The sequence below is a fragment of the Corylus avellana genome, chromosome ca1 (assembly GCF_901000735.1).
Source record: "Corylus avellana chromosome ca1, CavTom2PMs-1.0".
Lineage (NCBI taxonomy): Eukaryota > Viridiplantae > Streptophyta > Magnoliopsida > Fagales > Betulaceae > Corylus > Corylus avellana.
Genome location: NC_081541.1, coordinates 22,454,425 through 22,475,253, shown reverse-complemented (window position 1 = coordinate 22,475,253; position 20,829 = coordinate 22,454,425). Strand labels below are relative to the sequence as shown.

The 20,829-nt window shown below is 39.0% G+C and overlaps 2 protein-coding genes across 2 annotated transcripts; both read right to left on the bottom strand.

Moving 5' to 3' along the window:
• Nucleotides 1-5,417: 5,417 nt before the first annotated feature.
• LOC132167531 (uncharacterized) lies at nt 5,418-6,569 on the bottom strand. The gene is made up of 2 exons (XM_059578538.1): nt 6,237-6,569; nt 5,418-6,128 (listed from the first exon to the last, which is right to left on the bottom strand). Exons 1-2 carry the CDS (start codon nt 6,567-6,569, stop codon nt 5,418-5,420), a joined length of 1,044 nt encoding a protein of 347 aa, XP_059434521.1.
• On the bottom strand, nt 6,569-7,282 carry LOC132167523 (uncharacterized). Its single transcript, XM_059578526.1, has one exon. It carries the CDS (start codon nt 7,280-7,282, stop codon nt 6,569-6,571), a length of 714 nt encoding a protein of 237 aa, XP_059434509.1.
• Between the last annotated feature and the right edge of the window lie 13,547 nt (nt 7,283-20,829).

Here is a 20,829-nt window from a genome sequence, read left to right as displayed (position 1 = left end):
ATTTTTTGTATTCATTTAAAAAAAAAAAAAAAAATAATAAAAAATAAAAAAAACCATGCCCCTCATGGACGAATTTCCTGGGTCCGCCACTGTCTATGGTTAATGAGTTGTTGATTGAAATTAAAGGTCTTTGAGCTAAAGTAAACCGACTTTAGGAGGACAACTCTGTCATTAAGGAGGACCTGAACCAACTGGAAGAAACGCATGCCAGGGGTTCAGATCAGCTAAAATTGGCCCAGGATGAGGTCTCGGGTCAGAAAGCCTTAGTGGTGAAGGCGACTGAAGCCAAGGTGGTTGCCGAGGAGAAACTCAAATTCTTCAAAGGCAAGCACGTCCAGGTGAGGGCTTAGCTAAAGGAAGCCAAAACCCGAGCAGCCAACTATCTACGTGAGTTGTCCTTTGCGTCATGGGTTCGAAACTCTGCCTGGGCCGATGGGCTTATTCTGGGCTTTGAAACCTTCCAAGCCTAGGCTAAGGATTCGACACAAACAATAGATCTTGACAAGGTGAAGATTGAGGACATCCCTTGTTCAGATGCTGCTATGGCGCAACTGGTTAACCTTGGCCAAGAACAAATGAACGATGCAGCAAGCATAAAAGAATTTTTCTATGATCCCTTCTCGAATCAACAGTGCCAAGGTACCGAGATTGTCCCGGGTAATGTACAATCTACTGAGGCCGATGCTGCTGAGTCCACATCTGTGGAGGCCCCCGATACTGCTCCTACTTTTGCCCCCAAAGAGGGATGATGTATAACCCTTTAAGGATTTTTTGTACATATCTCAATTCTCTTAATGAAATGAGTTTCTGTATATATTTTTTGCGTTTCACTGTTTGGAAAAATATCGTAATACTAACATTAGGTCTCGGAATAATAACCCTTTGATGTTTACTTTCTGGTTAAGGTAGTTTGAAAGAACCCATAATTATGTTTCTTCGAGTTTGGTCTCAGGAAATCTTTTAGGTTTCAGATTTAACCATAGTTATGGTTCTCTGAGTTGGATCTCAGAAAGTTTCTTAGGTTTTCGACTTAACCCCAGATTTAACCAAAGTTATGTTCCTCCGAGTTACTTCTCGGGGAATCTCTTAGGTTTTTGACTTAACGCCAAATTTAACCATAGTTATGTTCCTCTGAGTTAGGTCTTGGGGAATCTCTTAGGTTTTTGAACTCTGGGTTATATTAAGTTTAGAGAGAGCTTCTTTCGGCTAAGTCTCTTTAGGACTCAGAAAAGCCTCTTCAGCTGTACTTTCTGAGACTTATATTAGTAAAACCTTTTAGTTGTACTCATGAACTTTGAATGCTGCTTAACTCCGACATACTTTATTCATTGGAATGAAAATAACGAAATGAAAAGGAAACCACATATTACAGCATTTTAGACATAGTACTTTTTAAGGTGCTCAGCATTCCATGGCCTCGGAAGAGCCTTACCTTTGAAATCGTCCAAGTGGTATGCTCCTGCCCTTTTGCACTCAATTACCCTGTCGGGTTCTTCCCAATTAGGAGCCGGCTTTCCCTCAACTGGGTCCTTAGTTGCCAGCATGACTCTACGTAGGACCATATCTCCAACTTTGAAGCTCCGAGGCTTGACCTTCCTATTAAAATACCAAGCTACTCTTTCCTGGTATGCTGACATAGTCACTTGGGCTTGATCCCGTTTCTCTTGTAGCAAGTCCAGGTGTAGCTGTAAGCTCTTGTTATTGGTCTTGGGTTGGAAGGTCTCTACACGATAGCTACCTGAGCCTACCTCGGCTGGAATGACTTCCTCAGTTCCGAATTCCAAGGCATATGGTGTCTCCTCAGTTGGACTTCTTTTGGTTGTCCAGTATGCCCACAAAACTTCTAGAAGATCTTCCACCCAATCTCCTTTGCGATCATCAAGTTTTTTCTTCAAAATTTTGAAGATCATTTTGTTGGTGGCCTCTACTTGCCCGTTAGCCTGAGGGTGCCCCGGAGATGAGTAGTAGTTCCTTATACGGAGCTTGGCACACCAGTCTTGGAATGAGTCGCAGTTGAACTGCTTGCCATTATTCCTGACGAATGCATGAGGAATGCCATACTGGCATATGACGTTCTTCCATAAAAACTGTTCTATTGCATTGGCTGTCATATTCACTAAGGCTTCAACCTCTGCCCATTTGGTGAAATAATCCACAGCGACAACTGCAAACTGTACACCTCCCTTGCTCTGAGGCAATGGTCCCACTATGTCTACCCCCCATTGTGAGAAAGGCCAAGGTGAAGAGATTGCACTCAAGTCTTTAGGGGGTTGGTGAGTGACATTAGCGAATCACTGGCACTTGTCACAATCTCTTACTAATTCTGCCGAGTCCTGATTCATGTTGGGCCAATAGAAACCCACTCGAACAGCTTTATGAGCCAGTATTCTAGCTCTAGAATGGCTTCCACAGATCCCTTCATGGATCTCTCGAAGGATATAACTTCCTTCTATTCTCGAAACACATTTGACATGTAGTAACATGAAACCCCTTTTGTAAAGAATTCCATTTACCATTGTAAAGCTTGCAGCTCTTATCTTTAATCGAATAGCCAACTTTCAATCTGGAGGAAGGACTCCTTTCTCCAGGTATTCCACGATTTCCAGTTGCCAATCGAGTATGGTCTCGATTGTCGAGACCAACACCGTCTAGGTAATGGATGACTGTGGAAGAATTTGGATAGGTGTTTCATCTTCAGTCTCCCCATCTAATGTCGAAGCTGTTCTAGCCAATCTGTCTGCTCCTTCATTTTCTGGCCTCGAAATTTTTACAATGCTGAACTTCTTAAACAAACTCTGCATTTCCTGCACTTTAGAAAAGTATAACTTCGTCTTTTCTCCTTGGCTTCAAATTCACCTTGAATATGTCTGATGATGACTTGGGTATCACTTCGTACTTCCACGAATTCGGCTCCCATTTCACGAGCTAAACTGAGTCCTGCCAAAACAGCCTCATACTCGGCCTCGTTATTTGTAGTTTTAAATTTTGACTTCAAAGAACTGCATAACCCTTCCCCACTGGGAGTAATCATCACTATTCCAGCTCCACCATGCTTCTTTGTAGATGACTCATCTACATAAATTACCCACGTCTCATCACTCAGCCAGCCAGTGACATCAGGCAAATTAGTGAATTCTGCCAGAAAATCAGCCAGCGCTTGACCTTTGAGAGAGTTCCAAGGGAGAAACTCAATGTCAAATTCTCCCAGCTCAAATGCCCAGTTAGCTAATCTTCCCAACAGATCTAGCTTTCTTAACACTTTCTTCAAAGTGTACTCAATCAACACCCATATAGTATGAGCTTGAAAGTAGGGCCGGAGTTTTTTGAATGCTATAGTCAAAGTGAAAGCCAGTTTCTCCATTTGAGGATATCTTTCTTCGGCTCCCCTTAGAGCTCTGCTAATGAAGTACACAGGCCTTTGAATTCCATCTTCTTCTCGGATTAATGCTGCACTGACAACTGTTGGAGATACAGCTAAGTATAGATACAACACTTCTAAAGGCATTGTTTGGCTTAGCAAAGGTGAACTCATCAGATACTTCTTTAGCTGTCCAAAGGCTTCTTCACATTCATCAGTCCATTCAAAAGCCTTTCGCAAGATTTTAAAAAATGGAAGACACTTATCTGTTGATTGTGAAATGAACCAATTTAGCACCGCGATCCTTCCTGTCAATTGTTGGAGCTATTTCAGATTCTTTGGAGACTGTATATTGTTGTGCTAAATACTACCTAAATTAATAGATAATATTTAGTACGTTTTACTCGCAAGTGTATAAGATCAAACGATAGTATAGTGCAGCACGTACGAGATTAATCCCACAAAGATTGTTGATTTTGTTTTAGAAGTAATCAAAATACCAAAATTGTCACAAGATTGATATTGATACTAAGAAAAGAAATAAAGATAAAAATAAGGTAAAGGTAGGGCTTTGATATCCACCACTACTCATGCTCAAATAATATAACAATATACCAATGATCCAATCATATTTTGAATACCTAATGTCTGTCAACCTAAGGGCATGAGTGTATACTCCTTAAGTTATTGATTTCCCTAAGCAAGGAGTTAGGCATGGGTGTATACTCTAACTCTTTTCTTTCTCAAATGATTTAGCATGACTGTATACTAAGTTGTTCTTTAAGAAAACAAAAATCTATGGAAATCGACAAACACATGAGGCCTGGGGCATGGGTGTCTACTCCCGGTTCCCCATGTTGATTAAGCCAAGAACCCGGTATGGGTTTCTTTTGTTACTCTTATTAAACCCAGGACTCGGTCATCCAAATTGATTTGCTTAACTAGTCCAAACCACATGTATATAATGGCCAATCACACACATATGAGGAATTCAAGAAAACAGGCATTAATCAAGTTAAGCATCACAATATGATTATTACAAAAGGCGCCAATATTGAAATATTAAATAAACATAATTAGGGCTTTAATCTAGCCCTCCTTAAGAGTTAGTTACATATAATTAAAATAAAACTAAAAAGAAAAGGGAAAGAGAGAACCGAAAACAGCTCCTAGAAGTAGTCTCTAATTCCTCTCCCCAAAGTTCTCTCCTTTTAATTGTCTATTGAATTGTGAGGTTCAGAGGTCTATTTATAGGGCTTAAAAGAGTCCTAGAAGCCCTATTAATCCTAAGAAATTCGGAGATTTAAGTCCTAGTCCAATTAGGATAGAGAAAACCTAAGTCCAAATCGGAATAGGATTCGTCCAGAATTGTGTTCCTCTATTGCGGGGTGATTTTGGCATAGCGGCAGTCCGAATTAGGCAAATGCTATTTCACGATGATTTGTAGCATTTTAAGTTTTTTTTCTAATGCCACTTGAATAACCTCAATTGGATATTTTACCTGGAAGTTATGGTCAAAATACCGAGACTTATGCAGAATCCAATTTTGAATCCAATCCGATTTTGACTCTAATTTGAGAAATTCCGATCTACTCCTTTCCTTTATTTGATTAAACTTAACCATGATTGGTTATGCTTAACCATATCGGCTAGGTCTTCCCAATTTTCCCTTTAACCTTGGAACTTTTCCGGAAACGCTTTCTTTTCTTCCAAAAACCTATAAAACAAAGAAAATACAAAAAGAAAATAAAATAGCATAAATTATCAAAACTAAGGAATTAAGAAATATAAGTTAAGGGCTAAAATATGAATATTTTGACACTTATCACATATCTAAGACAGCTTGTATCTTCTCGGGGTTGGCTTCTATTCCTCAGCTCGACACCATATAACCGAGGAATTTCCTCAACAAGACTCCGAATGCACATTTTGAGGGATTTAACTTCATCCCATACCTCTTCAAGGTTGCGAACATCTCTTGCAAGTCGAGTGCATGGTTTTGTGGTAGCACACTCTTGACTAGCATGTCATCAACATATACCTCCATATTTCGTCCGATCTAGTCTCGGAACATTTTGTTAACCAGCCTTTGGTATGTTGCCCCTGCATTCTTCAAACCGAAGTGCATAACTTTGTAATAGTACATGCCTCGGTCAGTTATAAATGCAGTTTTCTCACGATCTTCTGGATGCATGTATATCTGGTTATAGCTAGAGAAAGCGTCCATGAAGCTGAGTAAGTCATACCCAGCTGTCGAGTCAACCAATGCATCGTTGCGGGGTAATGGAAAGTTGTCTTTTGGACAAGCTTTGTTGAGGTCAGTGAAATCCACGTGCATCCTCCACTTCTCATTGGACTTTTTGACCAATACTACATTGGCTAACCAATCGGGATAGTAAACTTCCTCAATGAAATGAGCCTTGAGAAGCTTTTCTACTTCTTCGGCTATAGCCATAGTCTGCTCAGGAGCGAACTTTCTTCTCTTTCGCTTCACTAGCTTTACACTCGGATCCACATTGAGTTGGTGGAGAATGTCTTCAGGACTGATTCCTGGCATATCATCATGAGTCCACACAAAAACTTCCAGGTTTCGTAGAAGGAAGGTGATGAGACCGTCTTGGACCCTGGGACTGATCTGTGTCCCAATCTTCAAAATTCTACCTTTACCAACCACCACGTCTTCCAGTGGCTCAACTGGCTCACCCTTTGGCTCATTCTTGCCTTTACCACCTACTGTATCAATTACAATAGGACTTGGGTCTGAGGCCTTCTTGAGAGATGTATTATAACATCTTCTCGCTTGAGTCTAATCCCCCTTCACTTCTCCGACTCCTTCTTTTGTCGGGAACTTCATCATCAAATGGTAAGTTGAAGTTACGGCCTTCAACTTATTCAAAGCAGGATGACCAATGATAGCATTGTAGGCACCGGGTCGGTCAACGACCAAAAAATCTACCATTACAGTCTTCTGCTTGGGTGCCATCCATGTTGTTACATGGAGTGAAATAAGGCCAATCGGTTGGACTTGCTCCCCTGCAAATCCGATAAGGGGAGAACCAAATGGTTTGATCCTATCACGATCAATACCCATTTGCTTAAAAATCGGCCAATACAGGACATCGGCCGAACTTCCATTATCCACCAAAATTCGATGGATCATATGGTTGGCCACCATCACTGTTACTACTAGTGGATCATCATGTGGCTGCATTACCCCCTGGCATCTTCTTCGGAGAAAGAAAGGATCATTGAGTCTTTCCATGCAACCTTAGAAGGTCTTTGCACTGAGAGGACCTCTTCAGTCTGCATTTTCCTTGCATAAGCCTTCCTGGCTGAGTTCGACTGTCCTCCACCAACTATTCCTCCAAAAATAGTGTGGATTTCACCTACTACTCCTTGGTCCCGAGGTGCTCTCGAATCCACTCTCGGATCATTGTCTCGATCACATCTCAGCTCTTGTCTCCCTACATCTCGGTTCGCATCCAACAGGAGGGGTTGTTGGTGAATCGCATCTCGATTGCTCTCTCCTGCAAGGAATCTCACAAGCCTTCCATTTCTAATGAAGGTTTCGATTTCCTGTCGCAGGGTTACACAATCTTCCGTCAAATGCCCATGATCATTATGATACTCACAGAACTTTGTTCGATCTCGCTTCCTCGGATCACCCCACAACTTATTCGGCCACCTGAAAGCTAGGTCCCTTCTAATCTCCATGAACACTTCATTGACACCAGGATTCAAGGGCGTGAACCTTTGATCTTCGTGTCGCAAGGGTTTTATCTTCGGGAAGGATGGTACAACCTTCTTACCCACTTTCTTTTGGAGCTTTCCTTCTTTCGAAGTGGATGTTGCGGGTAGTTCCTTCTTGTTGTCCTCCTTTGCTCGGTCTTCCTCCTCTTGACCTTTTGTTAGAGCCGCAATCATCTCCTCCTGATTGATTTACTCCTCTGTCTTATTAATGAACTGGCGAAGAGTTATCTCCATTGAATTCTTTGATACTTTGGCCATTAGAGGCCCATTTGGCCTGACTCCGTGCCATAATGCAGATAGTACCGTTTGATCATTTGGGCTCTCCACCAACAGCTTCTCTCTATTAAATCTGAGCATGAAATCCTTCAGGCTCTCTTCCTTTCCCTAACGAAGGGATAGTAAACAAGCTGAGTGCTTCTTCCTTTTCTGGGTCACTAAGATTTGGCTTAAGAAAAGGCACCCGAGTTCTTTGAAACTATCTACTGACTTGGCGGGCAATCTGGGGAACCAATCCTCAACAACTCCTACCAAGGTGAGGAGAAAGATTCTGCATGCGATTTCCTCCGGAGTTCTATGAAGGGAAAAATGTGTACGAATGCTTTCCATATGTTCAGAAGGGTCACCATTATCGTCAAACTCTTTGACACGATCCATTTTGAAGTTGTCAAGCAAGGGGAAGCCCAACACTTGATCATTGAAGGGAAGATTGGTGTTGTCCATAAGCTCTCCAGTAGGGCTTTTCTCCTCCTTGATAGCCAACTTGTGAGTTAGCTCTCCATTCTTCTTTTCGAGATCTTCCATGTCAGCATTAATTTGGCCCTCATTTCGCCCATCATGGTGGTCGTCTTGGCAAGATTGCTCTCATCGAGGCCTAGTATGCTGAGACTTCTCTAGGTTCTCTTGCTTGCGACGTTCCTCATTCTGGACAGTCGTATGATGGCTGGCTTGAACTGAACTCGCACCCTCTTCGCGATGCGAATCTACAACCAGCTTTCCCCTACGGATCTCCGCACGCCTCTCCTTCTCACGCCTCTCTTCACGCTTCTTTGCTAGCCTTTCCTCAGGCTTTTGGTCCCTCAAGCTATTATGGCCTTCAGCAACCGTGAGCCTTGTGGCTAGGTCTTCATTCTACTACTTCGGGGCCTTCATAGACTCGGTCATCTGCTTCATGAACTTGGCTAGGTTGGGTGGTGCTAGTGCACCGGAAGTGCCTGCAGTAGAACAGGTGGTCACCATGTTGGATTAATGGATGGTAAGAACTGATGAAAATCGGGTCCCACAGATGGCGCAGAACTGTTGAAGCACTGTTTTCCTACTGGTAACGTGGCACACTTGCCGAGTCTGAGTTGACTAACACTCAAGAGATTTGACTGCACAACAAAGAAAAAGAGAAGGATAGAAGAGACTGGGTGAGCTGGTGGGGACACTCTGATGCCTAAGTCAGAATTTGAGAGAGAGTGTATAAGCAACATAGGAAAGCTTAAGAGCCAAAGTTGCGCTTACCCAAATATGAAGAAATGATCTGTCTTTTATTGGCATAAAGTAGTGGAAGTCCCCTAACCAATGATTTACGCTTCCCTGAGTATTTGCGATGTAGTTACTAAGAAGGGATTTGAGTGGTTATCCTTACCGAGAGATCTTAGGGGATTAAGATCGTAGGATTTGGTGGTTACATGTATCACTTAATTTGAATATTTGTATTTTAAATAGATGTGATAGCTTTTGTATAGATACGATCACTTATCTATTTTACAGCTGTATCTCCCAAGATATCCAAGTTATCCTTGCTACCGAGACCTGTGTGTCCTGAGTTAGTCTTGGACTTAACGGTCTCGGCTTGAAGGGTCTCGGATCTCTTGGGTCTCGGATCTAAAGGTCTCAGACCTATAGGTCTCGGATATATAGGTCTCAGACCTGTAGGTCTCGGATATATAGGTCTCGAATCTCGAGGTCTTGGGCTTGGTTACCTGAGTCCTTACTGGGCTTGGACCTTTCCAAGGTTTGATTGGGCCCCAAGGATTGCTGGGCATTTAATGGGTTGATCTATGACCCAACATTAACCAAACTTCAACTTCGTAAAAAGATGATGATTTGAGTCCGTTATGTATGAATTATTTTTAATTATAAAATAAACATGATATATAAATGTGGGTTTGTAACAGTTCTGAAACATCATTTGAATATCCATATGCTTTTTTGAGTAATTAATTGTTTTAGAAAAGCTTGATTGCGTTAAGATCTACATTTTAAAAAATAAAAAAATTAAAAAAAAAAAAATTGCTGAGAGATTGTGGTAGCATCTAGATGAACAAATTATTTGTAAAGCTTTTATGTCATTCAATGTACATGGTTTAGTATGAGCTGACTCATGGTATGTTACAGTGATAGTGGGGAGCATTTTCTTCACAGTAGTCTAAAGAAAGCTGTGGTTATCAATTTGAATGAAAATACTGTAAGCCTTATTACTCTTTTCCTCTTTATGTTAATATTTATTTTGACCTTATGTTCTAGAAATCAATGCCCAAATCAGATTTTGAAAGCTGACTAACTTTGGAGTAATTTAAGTGCTCTCATGTTTTTACATTTATCTGGTTAGTGGTGAAATACTTTGAGACCATATCCAATATCTTGCCAGAAGGCCTTTGTTTATTAATTTATGTGGTTACCTTTATGTCAAATTTTAATTGTCAATTTATCCCAAAATATACAGGCTCTACAAGTTGGACAAAGGCAAATCTAGCTTAATTCCACTACCAACAACTCAGGCCCCAATGATGCCATTTCCTGAAATACAGTACCCTTTGCCCGCTTCACCTGTAAAACTATTGGGTCATGCTGGATGGTTGCTACTACTGAGACAGCAAGTGTATAGCAAGGTTTTTTAGCATTCAGATTTTTTTTTTAATAGTAGCCTGCAGTTTGAGATGCTGCTGGTTGCATGGTTTGCTCAGTGATGGTTTGGCTGATGTAGTTTGTTACTTTGCTGGTTGTAATCTGTATAGTTGTAGTGTTCAGGAAGCTTGTTTTCCTGGTTGTATCCATTAACTTTTTTAAATGAAAGTTTTATTAATAGAAGAACAACTTTGAAAGGTGAAAAGCTTTATGCTTTATCATTCCTTTTTATGTTGGTTTACCTTTGTTCATCGAGCAGGTAGTAGTGAGGAAGTGTCCAGATGAAAAAAAAAGAAAAAAAGTAGCAATTAAATAAATGCAAAATGCCTAGAAAAATTATGGCATCATAATTCACCGGAAACATAGCCGGCAAAGCTTCAAATTAGATGAGTTTCAGATTTTTACCGGCAAAGCTTCAGATTTTTACCTGTATAGGATATTCTCTGGCATCTCCGTGGATCCTGCAATAGAAATTCAAAGGACGCCGGCACAAGAGGATGAGCCAGCATCCTCTTTTGATGCCGGCGAAGGTTGCTGTGCCGGCATCGACAAAGAACGCCAACACAGCTACTTTATTCGTCATCCTTCGAGGACGTCGGTGCATCCTCATCTGCAGGCGTTGACAAAGGACGCCGGCACATCCATCTCTACCAGCTTCAATAGATAACGCCGGCACAACTTCCTTCTTCGGCGTTTGCAAAAGACGCTAGCGCATCCTCTTCTGCCGGAGTCGATAGAGGACGCCAGCACATCCATGTCTGTCGGCGTCAACAGATAATGCCGGCACAACTTCCTTCTCCGGATTTTGTAGAAGACACCAGCATCCTCCTCTACTGGCGTTGACAGATCATGCCGGCACATATTCCTTCTCCGGTGTTTGTAGAAGACGCTGTCCTTGATATTAACTTCACCAGCGTTTGCTCAAAACGATGGAAAAAAGCGTTGCCGACACTGTTTAACCCGATGTTAACACCAAACGCCAAGAATACAATTCCCGGAGTTTGTTTTCTCTTCCCCATGGCATTTCAGGCGCAGGGAGAACCTCTTTTCTTTTTCTTTTTTTTTTGGTAGTGACATTTAACCACATCTATAGCAGGGTTGTCAATTTTTGACATGATCACTGAATCCAACACGTAATTGGTAGGTTAGGGTTGAAGGGTCTAACCTATTTAATTAAATGGGTTAGACCCATAAATGCTACAAATTGTTCTACTCCTACTAATTATTATTCACCACACATAGACTTATAATCCAGATCACATTTAACCACGTCTATAATTAGGACTATCAATTTTTGACATGATCTGTGAATCCAACACGAAATTGGCAGGTTTGGGTTGAAGGATCTAACCCATTTAATTAAATGGACCGGATCATGGTTGACTTTTATAGTCTTATACCTATGTCTCGAACCCGAACCCGACACGTGAACACAAATTGACACCCTATATTTACAAGGAAAGAATCAAGCTCAAATTGTAATACCCCGACCTAAACTAGGGTTTAGAAATTCTTAATTAAGACCAATGGATTTACAAAAAAAGAAAGTTTGGCATGAAAAGTATGAGAAATGAGCATGAAATAACACTTGTGACATTTTTTTTTTGGCCTAAGTGATCGATCACTATCAAACCTTAGGTGATCAATCACCCTAATGTTGTGATTGTTCAGAAACCCTTCTAAATAGCTATCACTTCTCACTAATGGTGAAATAATTAAAGAAAGAAAAAAAAAATACTGATATCAAGTCCACAAATATCAATCATAGACTCTATTCACACAGCTTCCTGCCACCAATAATTTTTCACTAACACACAAGCTAAAAGATGATAAATGCTAATTAGAGAATGACAATGGGACTCAGACTTGAACTCTATTTCATCTCTTTTATTGAATGTTCTTTCTCAAGTTTGCTCATACATCAAGCCTCTCTTCCCTCGGCTGAATTAGCCCCATTTTATACATGCCTACAAGAAAAGGGTCAATGGGCTGCCAAAGTATGTTCTCATCTGGGCCCATCACTCATCATCGGGATGGTGACAGGTTGGCCATAGGGATTGACCCAGCATGGCCTTTGCAGGGGCGAGCCCACCGATTGTACTATAACAGGTAGTTCCCATGCTCTCTCCAACGAAGGTGGGCTTGATTGGACGCTTGCCTGTTACGAATAGACAAGTACTTTTCCTGATGGGACATTTGCTTTTGATTGAGTTAGGAATTGTACAAGCGAGGTATGGTACCCCGTATGGATCTTTTGTACCGTTCGTTGGGTGTAGTGAAATAGTTTGGCTTGCGTGACTTGGCTTGCTTGTGGTTCAGTAATGACGAAGCCCCCTCGAATTCGGCACGAAACCTTACCCTGTTCAAGGTGGTTCGTCTCAAACTGCCTCAATGCTGACAACTTGTATCCTAACGAGGGACTTAAGATGGGCTTGCTTCTAGTTTGAGGTTTGTGAGTCTCTAATGAGTTGATTTAAGGATAATGGACTCTTATTGGTTTTCTCCCCAACAGACTCATAAATATAAAATTAAAACAAGCACCAATTAGATGGTGAGAAGATCTTAATATCAATATTTAACTTAGCATATACTAATATACTTATGAATGTTCTTTCTCCACTAGAAACCATATACTAATATACTTATAATAAAAGAGCAAATAAGATATAATAAAAACTTCATCAACAACATATGTTTTTTATAGTAGCTGTAGAAAACACATGATTAAGCATGCATGTATTTATTGATATCCCATTTATGAATGCCTTTTTTCCCTGAAGTGTTAGTGTTGTGACTTTCAACCTGTCATCAATATGTGCGGGCTCCATTGGTTTTCTCTTTTCCTTATGGCTTTTGGAGATCTCACTCTAAGTCTAACTCGTATATGGTTTTTTTTTCCTAGTTTGTCTTGTATTTGGTTTTGGAGACCTACTTGTACTATGATTGACTTGATCGACTTAGGAGCACTATTTAAAGGCATGTTTACCTTCTTGTGTGTGTGCCACAAGCTGAATAGCTTCAATTAGTCTGGGACAAAACGTGAGAGAGATATCAAAAATGTGTGCAAGGGCAGCAAACACAAGGGAGTGCCGCACAAGGGAATTAGAAAAGCCAAGTGTGGTGTTTTCTTCTTGGTGTTTTTGGGGAGCCAAAAATAAGTAATTAGAAGAAATAGGTGCTGCAGAGTGAGAGAAGAAAATAGAGATCAACCGCCATCTCTTCTAGCAAAAGAAGAGTTTGTACTTCTATCTCTTGTATTCTATTTTGGGAATAATCTCTCTTGTGTGATAGTGAGATTTTGGTGTATTGGGGCTTTGGGATCGGATTGATTTTTTCTCTAATATTCTTGTACTCTATCTTTTGAAAATGGATTTTCTTTAGGCCGTCTCCACCAGTGGATGTAGGCTTGTTAAGCCGAACCACTTAAATCTTGGTGTCATGTGTTGATTGCCTAATCTTTGTTATTCCACGTTCTTCTTATTTTTTGCATCTCACGGGTCTTAGGTAATAGGATTAATTTCCTAACAACTAGTATTAGAGCTTTTGGATTGAATGGGAGGGCAGTAGAAGAAGGAAAGATAGGAATCAAAAAATTCAATGGCATAGATTTCAGGTACTGGAAGGTGCAGATTGAAGATATTCTTTATGGGAAGGACCTCTATCAACCTCTTTTGGGAGAACAACCTGACGACATATATGATAACGAGTGGGCTCTTCTTGACCATCAAGCCCTAGCAGTTATCAAGTTATCATTGTCAAAATTAGTTGCATACAACGTTGTAAAGGAGAAGACCACAGCAGGTCTAATGGCAGCTTTATCATGTATGTATGAAAAACTGTCAACTAACAACAAGGTGCATCTGATGAAGAAATTGTTCAACCTAAAGATGGCGGAAGGGGCTTCGATAGCACAACATCTCAATGAGTTCAACACCATCACAAATAAATTGTCCTCGATGAAAATTTATTTTGATGATGAGATTCACGAGTTGATCATCTTGGCATCTTTGCCAAATAGCTAGGACACCATGAGGACGGCTGTGAGTTACTCTACAGGGAAGAGTAAACTAAGCTATGAAGACATCAGGGATTTGATTTTCATTCAAGAGGTTCACAGAAGAGATGTGGGTGAAATCTCTTATTCTGGTCCTACTTTAAACCTCGAGACTCAAGGCAGAGGAGAAGACAGAAACTTCGGTCAAGGAAAACCAAAATCCATGAAAGGGAGAAGCAAATCCAAATTTGGACAACCCGAATGTTGGAACTGTGGCAAGACAGGCCATTTCAAGAAAAACTGTAGAGAGCTAAAGAAGAAGGCTGATAACGACACCGCAAATGTCGTGGTAACAGAAGAAGTCCATGGTGCCCTACTTCTATCTGTTGAGAGCCTCTTGATTCTTGGGTCTTGGACTCAAGAGCTTCTTTTCATACCACACTGATCCGTGAAGTTCTTGAAAATTATGTGGATGGAGATTTTGGAAAGGTGTATTTGGCTAACGGAACAGCGTTAGATGTTGTGGGCCTAGGTAGTGTTCATATTAGAGTCCACAGTGACTCGGTATAGAAGTTGCAAAAGGCCAGGCATATCCCAAAGTTGAAAAAGAACCTGATTTCAGTGGGACAGCTTGATGATAAAGGGCATTCAATTCATTTCCACGGTGGAAAGTGGAAGGTCGGCAAGGGAGCTATGATTTTGGCTTGTGGTCATAAGACTGGGTACTCTCTTTATGACCACGAACAACAAGGATACAATTGCTATTGCAGATATGGGTGTTGACTCAAAACAATGGCACCTAAGGCTTAGGCACATGAGCGAGAAAGGGATGAAAGTACTTATGTCAAAGGGAAACTACCGGAGTTGAAGTTTGATTTGTGTGAAGGCTACATCCTAGGGAAGCAAAAGAATGTGAGTTTCGTGAAAGTTGACAAAGCACCTAAGCTTGGAAAGCTAAACTAGTACACACAAATTTGTAGGGTCCCGCACCAGTGGCATCTCTTGGAGGCTGGCAGTATTACATTACATTTATTGATGACTCAAGCAGAAAGGTATGCGTTTATTTCTTGAAAAGTAAATATGATGTATTTGAGACTTTTAAGAAATGGAAGGCCACGGTTAAGACTAAAACGGACTTGAAGCTCAAGTGTTTGAGATCAGACAATGGAGGAGAATACGAAGATAGGGGTTTAAACAGTTTTGAGCAGTGAATGGGTTAGAATGGAGAAAACTATCCCAGAAACAACACAGCATAATGGCATGGCTGAGCACATGAACATGACCCTCAATGAGCGTGCTAGGAGTATGATGTTGCATGCTGGGTTACCAAAGACTTTCTAGGTTGATGTAATGAGCACTGTTGCATATATGATAAATAGAGGGCCTTCCGTTCCCCTGAGCCATAGACTACCAGAAGAAGTCTGGAGTGAAAAAGAGGTAAATCTTTCACCTCTGAAAGTTTTTGGTTGTGCTTCATATGTCCATGTTGAGTTTGATGCTTGGAGTAAACTAGATGCTAAATCTAGAAAGTGTTTCTTCATTGGAAATGGAGATGAGACCTTTAGTTATTGGTTTTGGGATGATCAAAACCCGAAGATCATTAGAAGTCGGAATGTGGTTTTTAATGAGTGTGCTATGTACAAATATGAGTCAAGTGAACCTGAAGTTACGGAGCAGGAACCAAAGAAGTCTGAGTTTGTTAACATAGATGAGCTTTCTGAAAGTACAGTTCAGAGAGAGAAACAATTCGTGGAGGTGGAGCTTGATGAAAAGTGTTCACTCACGATGAATATGATGACATAGAATCTTCAAGAGACTCACAACACCGGGAAGAGTCTTATTCTTTAGCAAGAGGCAAAGAGAAACATGATCAAAAGGCACCAGAAAGGTATGACTTTGAGAATATGATTTCTTTTGCTCTAACAACTTGTAGTGGATATCCATCATCTGTTCATAATGGTACGCTGAAAGAGATGGAGTTACTATGTAGAGGTAAAACTTGGGAATTGGTAGAATTACCCAACGGAGAGAAGGCTAAAGGGTATAGATGGGTCTACTTGAAGAAAAAGTCATCAGAGAAAGTTGTATGGTCTACAGGACTGGTAGGAAAGCATGGTGTTATGTCTAAACCAAGTCCTATGCTCAAATTCAAGAGGCGTTTGGACCTGAGTGACACTTATGGAGTTTGATTGCCCTTAAGGGCTGAGGCGGAGACCTTTGGAGGAGATTTGTTTTGTTAGACTTGATGGGTTTCAAGTCAAGGTGGAGATTGTTAGTGTTGTGACTTTCAACCTATCATCAACATGTGCGGGCTTTTCTCTTTTCCTTGTGGGTTTTGGAGATCTCACTCTAAGTCTGACTCGTATTTGGTTTTTTTTCCTAGTTTGTCTTGTATTTGGTTTTGAAGACGTACTTGTACTAGGATTGGCTTGATTGACTTAGAAGCACTATTTAAAGGCATGTTTAGCCTTTTGTGTGTGTGCCACAAGCTGAATAGCTTCAATTAGTGTGGGACAAAACGTGAGAGAGAGATATCAAAAGTGTGTTCAAGGGTAGCAAACATAAAGGGAGTGCCGCACAAAGGAATTAGAAAAGCCAAGTGTGGTTTTTTCTTCTTGGTGTTTTTGGGAGAGCCAAAAACAAGTGATTAGAAGAAAAAGGTGCTGCAGAGTGAGAAAAGAACATGGAGATCAGCTGCCATTTGTTCCAGCAAAAGAAAAGTTTGTACTTTTGTCTTTTGTATTCTATTTTGGGAATAATCTCTCTTGTGTGATGGTGAAATTTGAGTGTATTGGGGCTTTGAGATCTGAGTGATTTTTTCTCCTTCTATTCTTGTACTCCATCTTTTGATAGTGGATTTTCTCTGGGTTTCTCCACCAGTAGATGTAAACTTGTTAATCCAAACCACTGGTGTCGTGTGTTGATTGCCTAATCTTTGTTATTCTACATTCTTCTTATTTTTCGCATCTCATAGGTCTTGGATAATAGGATTAATTTCCTAACAACTGGTATCAGACCTTTTGGTTCGAGTTGGAGCGATGGCAGTTGTTAAGTGCCAAAATATTCATATTTTTAGCACTTAACTTACATGTTTAATCCTTTAGTTTTAGTTAATTCATGTTATTTTACTTTCTTTTTGTATTTTTTTTTGTTTTATAGGTTTTTGGAAGAAAAGAAAGCGTTTCTGGAAAAGTTCCAAGCTTAAAGGGCAAATTAGGAAGACCTAGAAGATATGGTTAAGCTTAACCAATCATGGTTAAGTTTAATCAAATAAAGAAAAGGATTAATTCGGAATTTCTCAAATTAGAGTCAAAATCGGATTGGATTCAAAATTGGATTCTGCACATATCTCGGTATTTTGACCATAACTTTCAGCTAAAATATCAGATTGAGATAATTCAAGTGGCATTGGAAAGCTAACTCAAAATTCTACAAATCATTGTGAAATAGCATTTTTTTTAATTCAGAGCGCCGCAATGCCAAAATCGCCCCGCAAGATAGGAATGTAATTCTGGGCGAATCCTATTCCGATTTGGACTTAGGTTTTCTTTATCCTAATTGGACTTGGACTTAAATCTCCGAAATTCCTAGGATTACTAGGGCTTTTAGGACTCTCTTAAGCCCTATAAATAGACCTCTAAGCCTCACAATTCAATGGACAATTGGAAGGAGACAACTTTGGGGAGAGGAATTGGAGGTTACTTCTAGGAGCGGTTTTTGGTTCTTTCTTTATCTTTTCTTTTGTCTTTTATTTTAATTATGTGTAACTAACTCTTTAGGAGGGCTAGATTGAAGCCCTAATTATGCTTATTTAATATTTTAATATTGGCACCTTTGTGATGATCATGTTGTGATATTTAAATTGATTAATTCATGTTTTCATGAATTCCTCATATGTATGTGACTGGCCATTATATGCATGTGGTATGGATTAGTTAGTTAAATCAATTTGGATGAACGAGTCCTGGGTTTAATAGAAGTAACAAAAGTAATCTACGCCGGATTCTTGGGTTAATCAACATGGGGAACCAAGAGTATACACCCATGCCCTAGGTCTCATGTGTTTGTCGATTTCCACAGAATATATGCTTTCCTAAAGAACAACTTAGTATATACCTATGCTAAATCATTTAAAAAATAAAAGAGTTAGAGTATACACTCATGCCTAACTCGTTGCTTAGGGAAATGTATAGCTTAAGAAATATACACACAGGCCCTTAGGTTGACAAACATTAGATAGATATAACATGATCAAAGCATAGGCATATTGTTATATTATCTAACTATGGTTAGTGGTGGATATCAAAACCCTACCTTTAGCTTTTCATTTATCTTTATTATCTTTTTATTTCTTTTTAACAATATCAATTCAATGACAAGTTGATATTTTTAATTAATTCTAAATAAAATCACAATCCTCATGGGAACGATCTCGTACTTGTTGCACTATACTATTGTTTTGATCTTTTGCACTTGCGAGTTAAAACGTACTAAATATTATCTATTAATTTAGGTAGTATTTAGCACAATGGCAGTAGAATAACAAAGATAGGAATCGAAAAATTCAACGACATAGAATTGTTGTGAGTACACTTGTGAGTATTGTGTCACACATTGAGAAAATATAAAAGAAAAGAGTGCTTAATATACTGAAGTGGACTTTAGCCCATTAGCTTAGGCTTTAGGGCTAGGGTTGTGTTCAATTATGTATATTAATGTACTATTGGTAAAAACTCTATAACCGCTTTAATCTCCCAACAAATGCTATCAGAGCCATGGTTCCCTTCTTGGGACAAGTGTTTAGACGCATCAGGTTTAGAGTTTTCTCCATCCGCAACTCTTGACATGAGACTCTTAGAAATGTAAAAAGACTCACAAGCGAAGGAGAGTTGGGTCAATATGAAAAGACTCAGAGCACTCATAGCAGCCTCTTCAAATCCACTTTTTCGTTAAATTGGCTCACCAATTTAACTAAAATGGCTCACCAATTTAACCAAAATGGCTTAAATGTATACTTTTCAGCCTCACCATTATAACAAAAAAATTTGGTGAGGAGCAATACTCACCAAACTTAAAATTTACTATTCACTCACCTATTCATTAAACAAATATATTTTCTCTCTCCCTTTTCGCTTTTCATTTCTCTCTCTTTTTTTTTTTTTTTTCTTTCCCTTTTCTCTACAACCTCTCTCCCCTCTTCAATGAAATCAAAGTATATATATTCTCTCTCTCCCTCTCCAGACGAAAAATCCCTGTTTTTTTTTTAATTTTTTTTTTTTTTAAATTCCCAGAATTGATATGGGAGTGGAAATTAATAAGCCGACGTGTAACAATCCAAAATCAATCATGAAAACATTATCTTCTTCCAATAGAAATTAAAACTAAGAAAATAAGAGAAATATTACAAATTTTTAAAAATATTACCATTAAAATAAGACAAATATTCTTAAAATAGACCATTAGGAAAATATAAACATTCAAAAATATAAAAGTTAGAGAAAGAATAAACAAATCATTGAAAAATAATATTTAAATTAAATAGTGAAAGTAGATTGTTAAGTAGTGAGGCTACTATGAGTGATCTAAAAATGTGAGTTGTCAAAATAACCAAAAGTGTATTTTTGGTTATTTTGATGAGTAAAATTTGGTGAGGCTGCTAGGAATGCTCTTACAAGTGAGTGAGAGATTGTTGTGAATGTTGTGTCCTACATTGAGAAAATATAAAAGAAAAGAGTGCTTAATATACTTAAGTGAACCTTATCCCATTAACTTAGGCTCTTGGACTAGAATTGTGTTCAATTATATACATTAATGTACTCTTGGTAAAAATTTTATAACAACTTTAATCTCGCAACATATAAAGGATCTGTGGTTAATTAAACCAATAGTTAAATTTAACTCTTAAAGAAAACACAGAAAATTAATTCAAGAAAAATTTTTGGTCAAATGAAAAATATTTTCATTTAAAAAAGACAAAAAATATTTTCTGAAAATCATTTTATGCTGAAACAAATGGGGCCTTAATGCAATCCATTACACCATGATCTCATCTTCATCAAGATGGATGAGCATTCTCAATTCTAAATTTATGTGAAGTGTGAACTGTGAATTCTAAATTTATGTGAAGTGTGAACTGTCAAAGGCCTGGTTAGAGTGTGTAAGCGTTGGGTCAATGGGCCCAACTACGGTCCATGAATCGGTGGGGCTTAGGTTCTGTATCGCAAATACCACTGCTTGCTCGCAGGCTATTTTCAATTACACAATTTTGCTACCTATTTCTAAGCTTATTTTATTTTATTTTAATGGTAATTTACTAACTTTAGATTGCATAAATAGGTCAAGTCATGAGTACCTAATTAACCCAAATTGAATGCTTTTATTTATTTATTTATTTTTTTTTTTGCTCTCGGTGCGGTGCTCCAGGGTTTTACTGTAAAAGCACTCTAAACCTAAAGGCATGTTGGAGATCTCGATTCCATATACAAAAAGTACGATTTTAATCTAAATCACAAAAAATAAATTGTTTAGAATCGCAATTTTTAAAAAAGTGTGATCGTAGGTAATGAGGTTCCTTTTTAAAAACGCACAATTTTAAAGGTTTATCTATGTTTTTAAAAATTACATTTTCAAATCGCACATTTTAAAAAATATCTCATATATATATATATATATATATATATATCAAAAAGACTTAAAAAGACTGAAAAATGATGTATAGGACGACCCGTAAAAAAAAAGTATTTTTCCCTTGCAACTTTCCAAGTTGAATAGTAAGTCATAAGCATTTGGTTACACACGTGTCAACACTTCGATGCTAAGTCATAAGCATTTGGCA

Coding starts and splice junctions, on each gene's coding strand:
- LOC132167531 (XM_059578538.1), bottom strand. CDS start 6,569: ATGCAGCCACATGATGATCCACTAGTAGTAACAGTGATGGTGGCCAAC. Junction 6,129..6,236: donor CTTTGAATAAGTTGAAGGCC/GTAACTTCAACT, acceptor ACATCTCTCAAG/AAGGCCTCAGACCCAAGTCC.
- LOC132167523 (XM_059578526.1), bottom strand. CDS start 7,282: ATGATTGCGGCTCTAACAAAAGGTCAAGAGGAGGAAGACCGAGCAAAG.